This window comes from Thamnophis elegans, chromosome 7 (assembly GCF_009769535.1).
Source record: "Thamnophis elegans isolate rThaEle1 chromosome 7, rThaEle1.pri, whole genome shotgun sequence".
Taxonomy (NCBI): Eukaryota; Metazoa; Chordata; class Lepidosauria; order Squamata; family Colubridae; genus Thamnophis; species Thamnophis elegans.
This window is the reverse complement of record NC_045547.1, coordinates 36,465,849-36,485,357: the sequence shown is the minus strand read 5'-3', so window position 1 is coordinate 36,485,357 and position 19,509 is coordinate 36,465,849. Positions and strand designations below refer to the sequence as shown.

At 35.8% G+C, this 19,509-nt stretch overlaps 2 protein-coding genes and 1 non-coding gene across 4 annotated transcripts; 2 read left to right on the top strand and 1 right to left on the bottom strand.

Moving 5' to 3' along the window:
- The first annotated feature begins 2,021 nt into the window (after positions 1-2,021).
- SLC25A3 (solute carrier family 25 member 3) lies at positions 2,022-10,617 on the top strand. Its single transcript, XM_032221220.1, has 8 exons — positions 2,022-2,132; positions 2,284-2,449; positions 4,801-4,925; positions 7,929-8,108; positions 8,200-8,381; positions 9,096-9,268; positions 10,081-10,191; positions 10,268-10,617. The coding sequence occupies exons 2-8, from the start codon at positions 2,296-2,298 to the stop codon at positions 10,429-10,431; spliced, it is 1,089 nt and encodes a 362-aa protein (XP_032077111.1). The 5' UTR covers positions 2,022-2,132; positions 2,284-2,295; the 3' UTR covers positions 10,432-10,617.
- LOC116511926 lies at positions 8,503-8,742 on the top strand. Its single transcript, XR_004255795.1, has one exon. It is a non-coding gene; the product is annotated as a small nucleolar RNA SNORA53 (small nucleolar RNA).
- Positions 10,542-19,470, bottom strand: IKBIP (IKBKB interacting protein). 2 transcript variants are annotated; one of them, XM_032221221.1, is made up of 4 exons: positions 19,320-19,460; positions 18,904-19,077; positions 17,114-17,231; positions 10,542-12,519 (listed from the first exon to the last, which is right to left on the bottom strand). In XM_032221221.1, exons 2-4 carry the CDS (start codon positions 19,053-19,055, stop codon positions 11,815-11,817), a joined length of 975 nt encoding a protein of 324 aa, XP_032077112.1. In that variant the 5' UTR covers positions 19,056-19,077; positions 19,320-19,460; the 3' UTR covers positions 10,542-11,814. The 2 variants fall into 2 exon arrangements, with proteins under 2 accessions (XP_032077112.1, XP_032077113.1); XM_032221222.1 differs by lacking the exon at positions 10,542-12,519 and adding an exon at positions 14,295-16,122 and having other exon boundaries at positions 19,320-19,470.
- Between the last annotated feature and the right edge of the window lie 39 nt (positions 19,471-19,509).

Sequence of the window (19,509 nt, the reverse complement as noted above, 5' to 3'; positions counted from 1 at the left end):
AAGATGTGGAAATTTAGTAATTCAAGACCTGAAGGACCAGATGTTTAGATTATATTTGGTATTTTTATCCACCTATCAAGTCCTTTCCAAAGATCTAAAAAGGTATTAAAGGTATTGTTGCAGGATATAAATTATTCCAAACAAAACTGTCTTTTCCAATTGACTGCTGGGAATTTTTGTGAATGTTGACTGTGTTGAAGTGATGCTCCAGGTGTTTTGGCATTGTACGCCTATCACAATTCAAAGATAGTAATCTTTGCTTTCTTTTGTAACAGTCATTCTATTTGCAGGTCTTTGTATTTTGCAATTTTCTTCCATTATTTCTCTTCTATGCTGCTGTCTCTAGGTATTGACATATTGACTATTAAGACTATTTTGATTATTATTACATTTATATGCTGCCCAATTCCCAGTGTCTCTTGACACACTTGTTACTTTGATTTAACAAAGTAGACAGAAACACTCATACACAGACATATTTTTCAACATTCTGTATAATATACCATATACTATATTACCCTGCAAGCATTTTTCTTCTTAATATGTCTCATGTTTTTTCTTTGTTTTATAAGCAAGTTTCACTGTTTACAAAACTCACTGGCTTGCTCTACAGTTTTTAAAAATTGTGTATAACTTGTAATATTCACCCCATTTTCTTTACCAAATATAGGTACCTTGTTCTTTGATGCGTCAATATTCAGATTATACAGTCTAATAGTCACTGGAATTTATCTGAGTTTTCAACAGGACATTGCCTGCATATGAAAATATATGTAGCTATGTTCCCAAACAACACACTGTACAGTCTACTGTTTTAATGCAAATAATTCACTAAACATTCCATTTATTTTCATCATATATCTTATCACATTCACGACCAACTTTCCAATTCATTCAAGCCTTTTCATTTTATTATACTTTTTCTAAAACAGCAAGGGTAAAACAAAATAACTTTGCATGAGTAATGATTGATCATATAAAATAATTTTATTGTACAATCCACTTAAAGAATTGTCAGTTTGAGTATCCAAAGCAATTTGAAGAAAAAGGCACACTTTGCAAAGATATGAGGAGATCAGAGTTCAAAATCTGAACCCAAAAGAGCAGTTCTAGTCACATAAGCAAATTTCATGACTTAAGTTTATCCCATTTTCAAGGTATTGTACTTAGAAGGAAAGCACACACTTGTATCCATGCCACCATGAGCGTTATATAAACACAAATTGTAAAGTTAGTGTGTACATACATAACACAATATACTAAACATGGGGTGTATGTGTACAGTATATATGTATGCCTATATTAATCCTAAATGTGAAATAAGGGCTGACACAATATTCTATGAGTCATAAAATACTGATACTAGGGTTACTATAGTGACTTTATAGTCCATAACTTTAGTTTCCTGTATCCATATTTTTTAACAGATGTATGGCTCTTGTAAACGTGCTGTGCTAAACCAGTTTGCTCGATCCGACAAATTTTCCAGCTTTTGTGATCCTGAGAGCCGCGGTTACCTGCATCCTTCTCGGTACCGCGGCTGTCAGGGATTCCCCCGACGTAAATTGCGTTATCCTGGAAATTTTGCATCGCCTTCTCCTCTCCCCTTCAATTTTGGTTCCACCTTCTTTGGGCATATCTTCCGGTGCAAAGGAACGGAATTTGCCGCCGCCGGAGGAAGAGTTTCCCCATCTTCCCTACCCTCCCAATGACTTTGTCCCTGAAGGAGGTTAATGGTACTGGCGGAGCGGTTGAGGAAGTGACTTTGTGACAGGATTGCCCAACCCCACCCCCCTTTCCCCGAGACACGCCGAGAGCCGGCCGACCTTTGGTAAACCGGGATCAAATTCTAAATGACGTCGAATGCTACTTTTCCAATATTCTTAATCTCGATGAACTCAGGGCGGGATGAACCGAAAGCAAAATGGGCGGAGGAATTATTGAGACAGGGAAATGACGTACTTTCCAGGCCCTTGCTTGCCCAATCGCTAGGGCGAGTTTCCGGCTGATTGCCCCTCCCGTTGCGTCAGAGAGGGACAAAGTCATTGAGGAAGGTTGATTTTCGGCCTTTTAGAAGAGTCGCCCGTCGGGGAGAAGGCCGGGGAGTTACGGGTGTTCCGCCATTTTAGGAGGTAAAGTGCTGAGGGGGCTGTAAGGGGGTCTAATGTTTCTCATTTTTCATCCCACTGTGGCGAGTGAGAGTTTGTCCATGGGAGAGCCAGGGTGAATGTTCTGCAGGAGAAGATTTGCTGCTAAATACTGTATTTTTTTTTTCATTTGAAGTTTCCTGCCGCCATGTTTTCGTCTATTGCGCCGCTTGTGAGGCTTAATCCATTCCACGCTCCTCAGCTCGAGTTGCACCAGAACAGCTGCGGCCCGAAGAAGCGCCTGATTGAATCAGAAGAGGTCTCCTGCACTCGTCGGAGCCTCGCAGCCGCTTCAGCGGAAGGTGAGGGGTGGGTGGTCGGGGAAGGGCAGTTCCTTCCTTGGAAAAGGGTCTCAGCCTCTCCCTCGTGCGCCTGATCCGTCAGGTGGCACGGAGTTAGTAGGGGAATCCATGTGCAATCTCATTGAGGACAAGTAAGGTCACCGACCCTTTGATTAATTTGTGAAACCTAATTTAAATCCAATTGCTTTGCCTTTCTGACGCTGAAGGCATGGGTGGATCATTTAGGGTCCTGACCCTAGTTTTTAGAAACATTGATCTGCGACCTTGAGTGACCTGTTTTAATTCAGCAGGAAATTATGAGGTTTCATAAATTCAAAAGATGCTACTCCCCCCCCCAAAAAAATCCCTGGGTGGAAGAAAATGATTTGCTTCTACTGTAACTAGTTAGCATAGGTTTCCTAATGCTAAGAATGTGATTTTGAAGGTCACAATGAAATTGATAGTGATAAAAAAATGTTACTGAGTTGTGAGAAGGGGTTGAAAAAAGTGCTACATTTATTCATAATATATAAGTTTTATGATAGCCAATATGTATTAAAATTTTAAAGGACTAAAGTAATATTTTAAAATGCTTATTTTAGCAAATGCCAAATTTCACTTAACACTAAAGATTACAGCATTAGATTATTAAATTTCAAAGGTCATCCATCTTACTCTTAAAGCAAATGTGTTGAATCTTTCAGCCACTCTCTTACGATTTTTAGAGACTTGTAGAGCTGTTGTCAGATGAATGAGGCATTCGTTTCAGTTGGCATTTGTACTTTTAAAAAGTATACATGCAGCATAAAAAGTAATGTAAAATAATCTTATTGGTGACTTGTCACAGTGAATGTTCATAGCAGTGCTAGTTTGGATTATAACTATTTTGGTTTATAGAACTTTCACGGTCCATACCATCTTGTACAGTGCTTTCTCTCTCTCTCTCTCTCTCTCTCTTGGTTTACATATCCATGAATTATATGCCTCTTGATTGAGAATAAAGATTCATCCTTTGAAATTTAAAAATACTCAATCTAAAGAGAAACAGATATTTTAAGACTGTCCTGTAGATCTATTAGTTGAACTCAGTTATGCCCCCCCCCCTTCCATTACTCTTATAACATGTTTTAAGAAGCAGGACAAGGAAAAAAGGGAAAACTGCATCTTATTCATTCTACTTTGTACTTTATACTTTTTTTTTATTTTGAAACAAATGGAATTGCATCTTGTTTTTATTCAAGAATTCACATTACATACATGGTGCCTTTTCCCATTTCTCCCCATAATGACTTTGTGGATAGGTTAGTTGAGAGAGAATGAAAGGCTCAAAGTCATGAGTAAATATCTGTGGCTGAGAGCGGACTTGAACTTGGATCTCTTCAGCATCAGTGCAGCATTTTTATTACTACAGCAACCTGTTGCTGCTTCTGTGTAACATTTGATACATATCTATTATACTATTCCTTTTTAGGATGAGGGAATGTTACTTATAGAGGGATATGGATGTGGCTATTGACCATAATCAGATCTACATCAGGGGTGATTCCCCCCCCCCCAGTTTAGCAAAGGGGGAGAAAGTCACGATACCTCACATGACAATGTGACACTACAAGTTTGACACTCCTGATCTACGTTATACTCCTAGATATTCAGTGGGTCACTATTGCATGTAACTCAGAACTTTCTGAATCCTACTATTAAATCAAGCTATAGTCAAATAAATGCAGAGATAACAGTTGTTCACTTGATGCTCCAAGTACCTATGAATATGTATAGGTATTCTTTAAAAATTGAGAAAAGATCTTACAACAGAACTAGATACCAAGATCTGCAAGGATGTTTTAAATATGAAACAAATACCTCACTTTTACATTTAATCTAATTGGATTTTAATTTAATTACTTTTAGATTAATCTAATTGGATATTGTCCTAATCCTAGTATTTTCTGGTATGAGGAATACAACAGAAAAGTACTGCATTAAAATAAATGGATGATTATTTTTTCATGAATGATAGTTATGGCTGTATTTTAAGTTGTATTCACTTATTGAAATTATTCGATCATTTTCCTTGAAAACTTTTTATTTCTCTTTTTAAGCAGAAGAATATAGCTGTGCATATGGCTCTGGCAGATTCTTCATTCTTTGTGGCTTTGGTGGAATTATTAGTTGTGGTACTACACACACAGCATTGGTTCCCTTAGACCTTGTTAAATGCCGAATTCAGGTTGGATTTGCATGTCAGATGAAATGAATTATATAGCATGCTAAAGTGTGAGATCTTACTAATCAATGAAAATGTATATTTCACTGAAGTTTCAGCCTGGCATGTGATTTCCTTAACAGCATGGTGTGTCTTTTCTTTACTACAGAAGAATATAGTTGTGAATATGGATCACTCAAGTTTTATGCTCTCTGTGGCTTTGGTGGAATATTAAGTTGTGGTCTGACACATACAGCAGTCGTACCTTTGGATTTAGTGAAATGTCGCATTCAGGTTTGTATATTGCCAAATTTTAGAAAATAACCTCTGGAATAAGACACTGAATTCCATTAGAACACTTCTATTTCTTTTAACTCTGATAAATGTAATTAATGCATACTAAGATATAAAGTAATATTAATTACATAAGTCATTTTAAACATACTGTGCATTAAAAATATTTCTCATAATATTCTGAATTGAATCAAATTTGCAATATGTTAGTTTTGAAAAGCCGAAATAGTAATGTTTCCTATTTATTCCTGATAGGTTCATAAATAGTTGAAACCGTTATCACTTCATTATTTGGATATATGCTTTCAAGTTAAACACTGCAGCTGTAACTGAAATGCAGTTTAAAGGATAGTCAACTTCCTTGTGAAAATAATATTTCTGAGCCGCCCAGAGTTGGTTAGAACTGGGGGGGGGGGGCATCAAAATTTGAATAAATTGTACATCCATACTAGCCAATTTTGAGATGGCAAGAAAGATGAATTTCATAATAATCGTGCCAATGCTGAAATTAGGATAAATTTTAGTTCTTAAATCATGAATCAATATCTATTTCTATTGATGTGGTTGTATAATATTACATTAAATCAAGGATGTCAAACTCAATTTCACTGAGGGCTGCATCAGGGTTGTGTTTGACCTTGGGGGGGATGGGTGTGTGTGGCCAGCTACATCACTTCTGTTGGGGCGCCTTTGTTGGCCTGAGCACTGCCAGCAAAAATGGACTCCCAACTACTGTTTTTGGCTGCAACAGCCTCCTACAAACCTCTGCCAGCAAAAACGGAGCTCAAGAGGGCCACCTGCAGCTCTTGTGAGCTCTGTTCTCAGCTGCGATGCCCTGCAGTCCTCTGCCAGTGAAAACTGAGCTCAGGAGGACCTTGCGTGCACCGCAGGCTGGTCCTTCACTGTTTCCAGGTTGGCCCACGGACATGAGTTTGACTTCCCTGCCTAAAATGATAACTACAGCCGCTCAGAAATCTTACAAGAATTTAATTCAACTGTTATGTCTTTCTAAAGCAGCTAAATATCTTGAGGAATCTTTTTTACTACTTTGTGATCCAAACACATATTGCAGAAAGTGTAATCCTGCTTATACTGAAGTCAGAAAAGCCAGAAAGTAAGAGGAAAGTGAAATGGAACAAGTCAGTAGAGGGCGGCATGAGGTAGGAAGGTGGGAACAGAGAGACTGAATATGCAAACAATACTATGTTTTATTAATAAAATATTCTAGGATTATTGAACAGTTTATTTTTTATCATATTTAGGTAAACCAAGAATAGCTGCTAAGAAATTTTCATTGTTTCCTGATATTTAAGAATTTGCAGTTTTCCTAAATATCAGGAATATTTTTCTCTTAGTGCTTCTACTCCATATCTATTTTGCTGTTTTAACACTATTTCTATTAAAAAATACTACATTCTTTTCAGTAATACAATCTTAGTATATATATATATATAGTCTTTGAATGAAGATTTTCCTTAAAAGAATAAAAGATTCTTAATAGATTAGACCTATCTCTAATCAGATGCTCACCAAATAATCACTATTGCCATTCATTCCTGGGTCTTAAAATGGAGTGGTTAGTTTTCTGTGCTATCATATATTGTTCCCCATCGATCCAGTCATGTCATGTGATAAATAAATCCCACAGATTGCATTTATTCACAATGTTGTCAGTTTTTCTCCAAAATACATTCCTGGTTATTTTATTAACATTCAATAGAATGTAATATGCAGCTATCACCAGTTAATAAAATATTTCCATGTATACTTCAACAATCTAGATAATCTAGAAATTAACTTTTTAATGCATAATAAAACATGACTTTACTTTCCTGAATGTGCTCAGTAATACCAAATTATTTTCATTAAGATATCTTCTAATTTCGTATACAGAAAACCTACCCTTTTCATTAATTTAATGAAAGAAATTCACTCTACCATAGCCTGCATTCCAAATTGCAGTCTTCCGCAGAACAAAGGCTTATAAATATTGCCCATAAATACTGGTCATAATTTTGATTGTGAGATTTTCACATAAACTAGTCTAATCTTTAGGCAGAAAATGTTTTTTAGTTAACATAGTTAGCCTCACGACATTCATCATTCTCTACTGATACTAAGAATACTGGTCAATTTTGGCCAGTATATACAAACAAAGCCCAGTTTACCTCAAGCAAGCTTACATTATTATATATAAATAAGGAACTCAAATCTGGAAATTACCTTGCAAACCAACATACTGTTGCCCACTGTTTGAGCAACTAGAAGGTATTGCAGCATGCTGATAAAACGATTAGGATACAAGTTAAAATTGCTTATTTAAATTTTATATATCATATATTTTAGCAGCATCAAAACTTGGAAACTTTCTGCTAATATTCTTCACATGAAAACTACATTCTGCTAATACTTTTCACATAGTTATTTTTCCTTTTTATTCTCTATTTCAATAGAGCCTTTACTTTCCTAATACCTCTTAAATTTATCTTGCAACTAAGCATTACTGCTTGATTTTCCCCTTCATTCTAGTCTGTTAGCCACTTGAATACAGATTCTAACTGCTCTTTAATGATGCTTCTATCATTTATGTGGTATGTATATGTACACATTTAAACTTTATCTCTTAACATTGATAATTGAAAGTAGCAACTCTGTCGCTAAACAGCATGGTTGTAAAGTGTGACAAATGACTGCACAAACTTTTGACAGTCCCAGTTGATGTCTTTAGGCAAATCTTACACAGTTGCAGCATCCCACAGTCATGTGACAACCATTTGCAACCTCCTGCTAGCTTCTCCATTGACTTTGCTTTTTGAAAGCCAGTAATAAAGGTCAGAGATGGCAATCATGTGACTCAGGGACACTGCAACGACCACAACTAAGTGGACCTTTTGTAAGCACCCCTCATTCAGTATTGTCATAACTTCAGTTGGTAAACAAGTAATCATTCAACAAGCAACCATTTATAATATTGCTTATTTTAACTTTTAAAAACATGTTTAGGTGGATCCTCAGAAATATAAGAGTATCTTCAGTGGATTTTCAGTCACTCTCAAAGAAGATGGTGTTCGTGGCTTGGGAAAGGGATGGGCTCCAACCTTTATTGGCTACTCCATGCAAGGACTTTGCAAATTTGGTTTTTATGAAGTTTTCAAAATCCTGTATGGTAACATGTTGGGAGAGGTAAGTTCTTGCACTTCTTAGCTTAGGTTCATTTTCTTCTGATTTGTTCAGTAGAAGTTTTATGACTTTCTGCTTTGCTATAATGTTTTAGGAAAACTCATATTTGTGGCGTACATCATTGTATTTAGCTGCATCTGCCAGTGCAGAGTTCTTTGCTGATATTGCTCTGGCTCCAATGGAAGCTGCTAAGGTTCGCATTCAGACACAGCCTGGATATGCTAATACATTGAGACAAGCTCTCCCCAAAATGTATGCAGAAGAAGGTATTTGGGCGTAAGTATTTGAAATTTCCTACACAGGCTTATTTTATATGTGTTATTAAATCTCTTACAGAAGCAAATTAAAGACATGTTCAGATTATATTGCAACAGTTCTAAAAAAACCAGCATGATCTAACATGCTTCCTTAGATCCATCTTTGTTTGATATCTCTTTGCTGAGTTCTGCTTATAGATTTTGTCATGAGTAGCTCCAGCTAAGAGGGATCAGCAACTTTACCGTTGCACAGTCAAAGATGCTTGAGTCATTGGCATGTAAGAATAATATACCTTCATTCTAGTCACTTATGTTCTGATAGAAATGGCTGTACTGTGTGTCATTTTCTCCTATCAGAATTTGGCTGGAGTGTGGACATTTATAAAAGGCAGCTAAATTGTTTTTGCAATTAAAGCCAGGAAAGACATCTATATCAATTTTTCTTCTACCTTTCTAAAAATTAACATCACAATTTTAATTTTATGGAGCTCCTAAAACTAGAATTTTACCACCTTTGGCATGATTTTGCTCACTGTACCTAAAAGCTTTGAGTTGATTGTATATTCCTTTTTAATTCTGAATGCAAATATATCCATATCTAAATTTACACCTCTTCTCTCAGGAGTTTAATTGTAGGATAATGCAAGTGAACAATGGTGGGGTTTTTTGTTTTTTTGGTGATTCCTTTTAATAAAAGCTCCAGAAAATTTCCTAATTTCTGATTATTCTGCAGTTTCTACAAAGGAGTTGTTCCACTGTGGATGAGGCAGATTCCATACACAATGATGAAGTTTGCCTGCTTTGAAAGAACTGTGGAAGCTCTTTACAAATATGTTGTTCCTAAACCAAGAAGTGAATGTTCAAAAGGAGAACAGCTGGTTGTTACATTTGTAGCAGGCTATATTGGTAAGGAGCATTTCTCAACTTTTTAAAAAAGGTGGTGATGGTGGCAGTAGTTGCAATAGACCAGTTATTTTCAATATGATGCAACACAATGTTCTAATTTTCAGTTTGGATAATGGCTAATAATTTTAATAAGAATGAATATTTGTTGCAGTTACATGGAAATTTATTCTTAATATAAAGCTTCTGTTACACACATATCTATTGAATATAAACTTGTGGCAATATTGTGAAGTCATTGCAGCAAGCTACGGTCATGTGATCGTTACTTTCTGGCTTTCCACAAGCAAAGTCAAAGGGGAAGCTAGCAGGGAAGGTTACAAGTTGTTTCTGGAAGCCATTCTCACCCACTTTTTCTCCCAATGAGCCCTACTATGGAATACAAGAGAAAGATCCCAGGAATTTTGTACTCAATAGGGTAAACCTGTCTGCAACCCCCAACCGACACTCCTTAGCATCTGGCTACATCCACATAGCATTTTTCCATCTGCTCATACCATTCCCCCCCCCCCCAATTGTTCCCCAGTTCCCACCCATGTTGTCCCACCTGTATTCTCCAGTACTACCAATGGCCCTCGCCAGCCTGGCCAAACATCACAATATTCCTGCCTCTTGGGTAAAACAATCTGTACAGTTGTTTGGTGGCAGCAGCATCCAGGACTGTTGGGATTGCCATTACTAAGCAATGCAGTCACATGACATTGCAGTTTACAACATTATACAGCAACAACAATTCTGATCCCAATTGCTGTCATAACCTGAGGGCTACCTGTAATAATTCACTAATTAATTAATTGAAAATTAATTCTTTTCAGCTGGTGTCTTCTGTGCCATTGTCTCACACCCTGCTGATTCTGTGGTATCTGTGTTGAACAAAGAAAAAGGCAGTTCAGCTGTGTCAGTACTGAAGAGGCTGGGATTCACAGGTAAGTATCAAAATAAAGGGTTTTTTTTAAAAAAGAGAATGTTTTTGATTACTAATACTGGTGTCTTTCTCATCAGGTGTATGGAAGGGTCTGTTTGCCCGTATCATTATGATTGGTACCCTGACAGCACTACAGTGGTTTATCTATGACTCTGTGAAAGTTTATTTCAAGCTTCCTCGTCCACCTCCACCTGAGATGCCAGATTCCTTGAAGAAAAAGCTTGGTCTTAAAGATGAATGATGGACTTGAACGGCTGATAATGAAGCATTGTGAAACTCTATTCTCATGGCAGTATAGGACAATGAAACATGCTTGGCTCGGGCTGTCATTGCTGGTCAAAATAAAGAATAACTAGAAAGACTTTGTTTCCTAATTTTAAGTCTGATAAGAGGAAATGCTGTCATCCTAATAAAGAAAAACAACATATTTATGAAAACAGTCTTTTATTTACTAAGTTCTACCTTTAACCTTTCTAAATCTGAAAGGAAATGAAAAGTGCACATATTTTAATTTTACATTTACATGTAATATTTTGTTCTAATATGAATTAAATGATTTTTGAAACAGTGATCTAAATGGGTACTCCTAATCATGTATACTATCAATGGTGCAATACAACAAAATATTTTAACCAGAGAAAAGGAAAAAGACTACATTGGATAGGAAAATATCCTATACCATTAAGGCTATCACAAGCAAATTAACACAGTAAGAATAAAAATTGCAAATTTATGTTATAAATACATCTGCTTCCAGGTTAGATCTACCTCAAGCATTCAGTTTGAATCGTATGGATGAATCTTTACAGAGTTATCAAAATATTTGAAATATATTCAATATATTTAACATTGATTTTGAAGTTCAGAATTAAAGATAACAGTTACTAAGTTTTCAGAAGTAAATAGATACAATTTTGGAAACCATAAATATAAATATTACATTTCTTAAGTCAGTGATCCCCAACTTTCTGCCTTAGTGGCCAGGGGGAAAGGGGGATGGTTCTGTGTGAGTTGCAGGCATGCACACCGCTTGCACAAACGGAGCTTTGCATGCAAGTGCAATTACCGCCTGGTCACCGATTCCAAATGGGCCAAGGCTCAGTAGTAGGCTACAGCCTGGGGGTTAGGGACCCCTGTCTTAAGTCTTGAACATTATTTGTTGAGGATTGTTAAAAAGCATATTACCATATCATAAGAAATCAATTATACCCATCTTGTTAGTGAATTACAGCAGGCATAGGAAAATATTTTAATGAAAATCCTTAAAAATGATTTTGTCTAACTACTAAAATCTTGCATCAGAAATTCTCCAATGCTGGGTTTTGGTTTTTTTTAATAAAAATGCTGGAAATATTTTGCAAAAACACGATGCAAACCTAAATTTTATCAGATTTTCACCAATGTTAAAAGGTATTGCATTTTCACTGATAATTTAAAACTTGTAATTTCACTTGAAGAATGTCTAATTCGGACATTGAAACAAAATTGCCTGTTTGAAAATTAAATTTGCTATATGCAGCACATTCTTTTAAATTGTATGATTTAACCTAACACAACTTTATTATAAGGTACTCTTGAGTTAGAATTAAAATGTTCTTAGATGTGTTCCTATTTTAAATAGTTGTCACTCAGTTTCAGTCTGAACTGAGGTTAAATTAGATAGCTTTTTATTCAGGAGAGCAAGTTCCTTCTGGCTTTCCAATAGATCCCCAAGTAATCTTCCTATTCTCAATGTTAATTCATCTAATATAAGTAGCAAATGTGCCAAATCATTCTTTAAATTGTGGACTTTAGGTTTTAACTCGTTTGCAAAGGCTACCGTTGTCAAAACTTTAGCTCGATCACTTTCCAATTCTAAAAGTTTATTGAGTTGCTTGGTAGAGTTGGCTTTCAACTCAAATGATTTTTCCTTTATGTACTTTACTTCTCTGCTATTTTCAGATGCAATATTTTTTAGCTTTGTAGTCCTGTCAATGCTACTAGTAAGAACATCCCCTATATTCTGTATTATGGCCTTTTCAACTTTATTTACTTTGTCTTCTAGAATTTCTAGATTCTCTACTAATAAGGATATATCTGTTTGAAGACCTGAAATGCGTCTAATGTCAGTCTTCACATCTGCAATTTTTACAGAGATGCCCTTAGTTTTTTCCTCATGTTTAGCAACGGCATCAGAGAGAGATGTTAAATTTCGATGGAGCTCCTCCTCTTCTTGAATTAACCGATTGGATCTTATCTGCATGATGCTAATCTCATTTTGCAGATGCTTCATCTGAGGAATTACATTAAGATCTTCCAGTTGTTTTGTCAAACTTGGTACCATCTCACACTAAAAAGTAAAAAGTGATATGTTGAAATTTATATATGTTCAGATTTCCTGCAATGAAAGGTAATTTAAAATTCTCCAGTTTTATCAGAAAGCTGTTGTAAAGAAAAGGAAAATATTCTTAGATGCTTTCCTTAGCTTATTAAATAAAGGATAAGATTTGTGAGCCTTTCATACTGACATAGAACTTGGATATAGTGGTTACTGTACAAATTATAAGAAGCTTCCCACTGACTGTTATTAAACTTTCTTCATGTGATTTCCAGCAAGTATCACTGCCATAGACCAGCATAAAAGCAATAATATTGTCATCTTCAATTTTACTGGATTGAGAGTGAGATAAATGTTTAATTTTAAAAAGCATAAAATTAAAAACACACATAAAAAGCTTAAAATAATATACTTAGCATTTATTCCAGCTATTTTTCCCACTGTTAATCCTGTGATGTATTTTGGAGTAAGAGAAAATGATTGGACCAAGGTCAGGCTATGAACTACCATGCTGAAAGGGAACCTCAATCTTGGTTTTCCTAGTCTCAAATTATAATTCCTTATTTATTACACCAGACTGGTTACTTACACAGCTGCCTCATTATCTGTATCATAGAATCAAGCTTGACTTCTAGTACCTAGATACTTCCATGTACAGGTAGCCCTTGCTGAAGTCCATCCATTGAGCAACCATTTGGAATTATGATGGCATTGAACAAAATGACTTACATTATTGAAGTACTGATTGTTGCATTGCACCTACAGGTACATGAACAAAATTCAGGCCCACCGGCATTTATAACTGCATTTTGATCACATATCCATTGTTGCCAGCTATCACCACCACCCATCTCTGCTTTCCCACTATACAGTACAGTATTACTGTACCAGCTGGGCTTTTTCATGCCACTCTTTTTCACAACAATGCTGTTGGGATTTCTCTTACACCTTGCCCAGCATCTCTGTACCTGCTCTGAATGTCATTTCACATAACCAGACTTTATTTTGCAAAAAAAAAAAAAAAAAACCAATAAAAATCTAGCTAGAAGGATCCTCCTTTCATGTCTCTGCCTTTTTGGAGAAACTTGTGAAAGGAGGCCCCAGGTAGGCAGACATGAAAGGAGCCTTCTAGGTGGGTACTTTTCTGAAAAAAGGCCCTGGTTGGTGTACAAATGGAGGTACTGAGTAAGACAAGAATGGCAGCCCAGGTAGGGAGAAAGAGAAGCCCTGGTGGCACTGGTGCAAAAGGCAGTGTGAAAAAGGGCCCAGCTGGTACAGTGATGGCACAGATTGGCAGGCAGGAGTGGGTGGCAGAAGCAGCTGTAATTAGGCTGACAGCCAAAAGGGGAAAAGATTAGGGGAGATAGCAGGTGGGGGAAATTCAAGACAAGGCAGTCCCTTATATTATCTGGGCTTGGGACTGAGAGACCAAACTTAGAATGGCTTGACTAACAACTGATGGGATTCAGTTAACAAGCAACAGCCCTACCAGACTTGCTGTTGCTAAGTAGTATGGTCATGTGATGTCAGACTTTACTATTGCAGCATTTCAAAACAGAAATTCTGGTCCCAATTGCCATCGTAACTTGAGGACTACCTACACTTTTCTTTGGCAACATACAAAAGAGGTTTGTAATCTGCCTTGTAAGATTTTCCCTCCCTTCCCTTTTTCTAGTGTTTTCATTCCCATCAAAATAAGTCTCATTCTCAACTTTTTCAACATAAGTCAGAGTTGTCAACTGTTAGTATAATAAATTATTAAATTCAAGCATGTTATCAGAGAATGGTAAAAGTTCAAATACTTTATTGATCCTGTCAATTATATCATCAGTATCATTTTGCATTCTTTCACCAAATTAAGAGTTGTAATTCTTAGGAAAATGGGAATCATCCTGATCCTCATTTGTAATTTGTACATAACACAAGAAGCCACCATCTGGATGGGCTTATGAAACACCAACAACCTGCACACAACTGATGACACTATTATGGTAGCTGAAAACATGGATGATCTGCAAGTAATCTGATTATTTCTAATAATAAAATAAACAGCGAAAAAATGACTATAATTTATAAAGAAATCAAAAAAATATTTAGAATGTGACTGTGAAAACATTGAGAAAACATAGTTTCTGCCTTTTATATAACCAATAAATAAACCAGAATTTGTATTTACACACACACACACACTGTATATTGCAGTACTTGATAAGGCAGCAATGAAGGCCTAGGAAAGATACTCAAATGCCAGGATGTAACATGCAGGCAATTTTCCCCCTGCTCTAGGGTAACGAAAGTTGGATTTGAAGTAGTGTGGAATCAGTACTGATGCTTTTGAATTTTGATGTCAGATTAGACTCCTAAGAATACCATGGATAGTGAGGAAAGCAAATGGAACATACACAAAATCTCTGAGGCACAAATAGCCATACTAAAATTATCAGCTGTTAGATATTTTATGCAAAGATCTATATCTCTTAAGAAATCTATAATGTTGATGTAGGTGGAAGGCTAACCTGCAGCAAGAGCTTGATTACAATGGCAATTGGAAATCCTGAAGAATCAAGTTCATGACAAATCATCCTGAAGAGCTTTGTGATCAAAACTGACTCAATGATATATAACCAAAATAATGAGCTTAATAATCACCAAATTATTTGCAACATGTCTACAAATATGAGGTGTCTCCAGTATGAATTTAACAATTTTAATAAATCTTCTAATATTTATTTTCTTTGTATACATGTCTCAAAAACAATGATAGCCAAAGAAACTTAAAGATTAAATAGCTGCCAATATCAATACTATTCACATATGGTGGGCTCGTTCTGCTGTTTTTGCAAAATATTAAAGCTTTGCTTGTAACATTAATGGTTGATTCTGTGGTATTAAGATGCTTCTTCATTTTTTTATTCAGCTATCTTCAGATTGCATGTCTTCAAGAGTGTTCTGTATGTTCATTATTTCAGTAGTAGCTTTCCTTATTTCATTTTCTACACTTATTACCTTTGTGATCATGTCTTCTTTTTTTATCTCTGCAGCAACAAGCTCACTTGATAGTCTAAGAATGGAATAAATAGCATTTTCGATTACTGGTAAATAGGTCTTGCATTCCTGCAGTTTGTGTTCAGACAATACAAGTTCCTGGTACAGATCATTACTTCTGACCAAAAGACTGTTGTGCTCTTCTTTTAATAATTCAGCTGTGTTTTTATCCAACTGCAGCTGCTGTTCAATCCTTAGCAGTTCATTTTCCTCTTGCCCATTTAATGCTTTAAGATTCATTATTGTACTGTCTTCTAGATCTTTCAGTCTTTCAGAAAGTTTTTTCAGTCCCTGATCCATTGTATTGATCTGGGAAATTATTTCACTATGTAAAATCTTGGTATCCATTCTTAAGTTGCTGGTATTTGTATCCATCTCAGACGTGCTCATCTTCCAAGAGTCAATCACCTTTTGAAAGGTTTTGCTAATAGTCTTAAACTTTTTAGAACGTGCCTGTTGACTATTTTGAATATCTTCTATGAAGTTATGAAGGCTAGACACTTCTTGCTCAAAATCGGTTATCATGGAAACATATGAAGCAACCTCCTGCAGGACACTCGAAGATGCAAACTGCATTTTTAATACAAAACAATGTCCATCTTCACTTATTGTTTGCAAGTTATATACAGTGTATTTAAATGTTATCTGACTATGAACCTTTGAACGGCATGCCAAAAGCAAACTTCAAAAGGACAGAGGAGAATCAAAATAATTTAAAACATGGAAACAAGATGAATACGAAGCAAAAATCATTACTATTTTAAAATAAACAATGAAAGAAACATCAAGTTAGTGCTAAGTACAGAAAGGCAGATAGAATAACAGAACAAATAGGGCTACAAAGAGGAGAATTTATATTAATAGCGTGAAGAAAGAAAATAAAATATATTGTTTTTATTTTATAATATTTGATTACGGCCATTACTCCCTGAAATAAACAAACATTATTTCAAAAGACAAAACTGATCAGCAGAATTCAGCTGCACTTGGAAGCATTCATGGTCCAATCAGTTGACTATGATTTTCTGAAAATTATTCTTAAAAGCATACTGAAAATTTCAGATGTTAGATCATTCTAAACATGCAATTAAATCAGATTTAAATTATTATGTAGTAAACTGTTCACAGTGCTGTTCGTGGGAAAAACTGGAAGAGTGAGTGCTATGTACAGTGATTTTAATGAAAGGCAAATTATATATTTACAACTAATATATTACTGATTCAAATTGATGCTAGCTAAATTCAGTGGAAGTTATTTCTAAATTAGAATAGGATTGCAGGAAAATCAATTTTTATGTACACTTACTTTGAAAAAGATCCACTAAGTCCAATGACATTTACTTCCAAGTAGGTATACATAGTATTACAGGTTTTGGTATATTTCATTATTTAGATTTCAATCAAATGACTGATTTTAAACTTATTTTCAACCTAGATGTGAATAGTTAATGGTTTCACAGATTTTCTTTAAGACTGTAAATGTCTGATGCAAAGTATCTTGCAGATTTCAGATAGTAAGAAATACCAAGTTTTATAGTAATATCTATGATATTTGAATTACCTTTTCAGAGATTGTGCTAATTTTATTTTCCATATTTTGAAACTTTACAGCTTCCTCCTTTAATATGTGATATTTCTTTTCTACAGCAGCCAGCTGAACAGACTGTTGAAAAAGAAACCTGAGAAATGTAGAAAAATCAAATGTTTATCAACAAAACATTTAAAAGTTAAATATTGCTTCCCCAATTTTAGGATAAATTACAGTAACAATTTAACACATCTGCACAAAAGGCTATCTAAGGAATTGTTTGTACCCTAATATTCACCAAAAATATATAATTCAATGGAATTATGATAGTTTTACATAAATCAGAAATGCTTTTGCTGATTATAAACAATAATTTGCTAATTTTTGCTACAGAAGCATGTATTAATCTACAAGAGCAGATTTTTAGAAGTGCCTAGAGAAAGAATTGTAGGAAAGTGTACTGATCAAATGTCAACAAACAAGCTGATATTCTGCTGTTATGTTAAATTAACATTTAAATCTTCTTTTCAAGAATAGTGATCAGTGATGAAATTTGACATAAATAACCAGATAAACTGACCTTTATGTCAGTTCCTTTGGTTATTTAACTCTTTAGCCAGCCTACCTCTATACATATATCACTAGATGTTTACTTCCAAGCAATTAAAGGAGGGCATTTCATCTTGACTTCATAACTGAATTATAAATATAACATTTAACATAAGTACAAATTGAAGATTAATATGTTATGAAAAGGTTACTTAAATTTAAATTATTAATTTTTTGTTGATGATAGAAAGGTCTGAAATAGAGTTGACATTCCTGGGGGTATCTGTAACATGAAAAACTGTTTGGCATTACTAGAAAATTGATCAACAATGTAAGACTACAGTTCGGTGTCCCTAAATGTAAGATTATGAACAGAGGAAAAAGAATCCTCCGCAGAGTACAGTATTGGGGATACTGTGTTAAGCAGAAAAGCAGAAGAAGGTTCAGATGACTGCAAAATGACCAAACAGTGTGGTAAAGCAGTTGTGAAGGCAAACAAAAATTCTGGGATAAATCACTAGAGGGATCACTTGTAGGAAAAAGGAGGTCTTTTCTCTATTATACAGGGGTTTAGTCAGTCCCCAGTTGGAATACTGTTTCCAATTCTGAAGACCTCACCTAAAAAAAGATATAAGATTGAACAAGACAAGAGATTGTCAGCAAAAATGGTGCAAGGTCTGAGGGACAAAACAAATCAGGGGAGATTGGAAACTGAGTATGTACAGCCTGGAGGGCAGAAGGAGGGGGGCTGTGTGTGCATGATTACAACTTTGAATATATATTAAGAGTCAATAAGGTTCTTAGTGGCAGTATTTTCAATGTTAAGCAATCAAGAACACAGAGAGAATAACCTCAATCTGATAGGAGGGAAGTTCAAAAGTAATGTTCGAAAGTTACTTCACAGAAAGAGTAGTGGAAGCTTGGAACCAACTTCCAGCAGAGGTAGTGGTTCCAATCATCAGTAACTGAGTTTAAACACTCTTGAGATAAACATGTCCATCATACGACCACACACCCCCCCCCAAAAAAAAGTAAAGAACACACAAAATCTCGAAGGGCAGACTCAGTGGACCTCATGGCATTTTTCTGGCATCAGTTTTGGGGATAACAGTTTTTCTGTTCCAAAAAGCTGATCACCCAGCCAAAATCAAGAAATGACACTTTTGTTGTCTTTTACTCATTACGTGCCATTAAGAGGAGTCAATTCTTAGCAATCATGCGAACAGTATTTCACCAGAACTATACAGTATCAGATTTTCTCTCATTTTGCTTACCACGATAGCCCGAGACTAGCAACAAGAGATAACAAACTTGAAGCTGTTTGCAGATCCATCCTCGTGGATTTGGTACTCTTGACAACTTGTTTCTTTTGTTCATCTTCGTTTGGTTTGGAAATGTTTCCTTTCCTCCGCTTGACTTCGGACATGTCTTGATGCAGGATTCATGCACTGAATTGAAGAAGTGAGTTAATCTCCTAATAGTTTTTCCTCCAAAGGAAGCTCCCTACACCGTAAGTAAATCCCATTTAGTTCAAAGCCATTTACTTTCCACTAAACGTACCTAATGCTAAATCAATATTCCTCCTCTCTCTCTAGAAACCTACTCCTCTACTGCTGAGGGTGAAATCGCAGCGTTATTTATATATAATCATTTCCCTTTCCATCGCTCTCCCGTTTTCCCCTTCTAGTACCTCTACAACAGAAAGAGAAAACACTTGAATCCTCCCAATGGTACTCCAGCCCAGCGCCCAACTCGAAGCTTTATGGGAAGATTCTTCTTCGCCGCCGCCACTCCGAGATGGACCGCCACGTCCAAGCGCATGCTCGGCGATGCGCGCCCCCTCCCTTTCCGCCATCGCTTCGCTGGGCCCTTGCTAGTCA

Bases quoted from the DNA above. Each gene is read 5' to 3' on its own strand.
- IKBIP (XM_032221221.1), bottom strand. From the start codon at position 19,055: ATGTCCGAAGTCAAGCGGAGGAAAGGAAACATTTCCAAACCAAACGAA. The intron at 17,232-18,903 runs GTAAGCAAAATG...TACATTTCTCAG, and splicing joins GCTAGTCTCGGGCTATCGTG to GTTTCTTTTTCAACAGTCTG. The intron at 12,520-17,113 runs GTAATTCAAATA...TTTACTTTTTAG, and splicing joins TTAGCACAATCTCTGAAAAG to TGTGAGATGGTACCAAGTTT.
- SLC25A3 (XM_032221220.1), top strand. From the start codon at position 2,296: ATGTTTTCGTCTATTGCGCCGCTTGTGAGGCTTAATCCATTCCACGCT. The intron at 8,109-8,199 runs GTAAGTTCTTGC...ATAATGTTTTAG, and splicing joins ATGGTAACATGTTGGGAGAG to GAAAACTCATATTTGTGGCG. The intron at 8,382-9,095 runs GTAAGTATTTGA...ATTATTCTGCAG, and splicing joins GCAGAAGAAGGTATTTGGGC to TTTCTACAAAGGAGTTGTTC.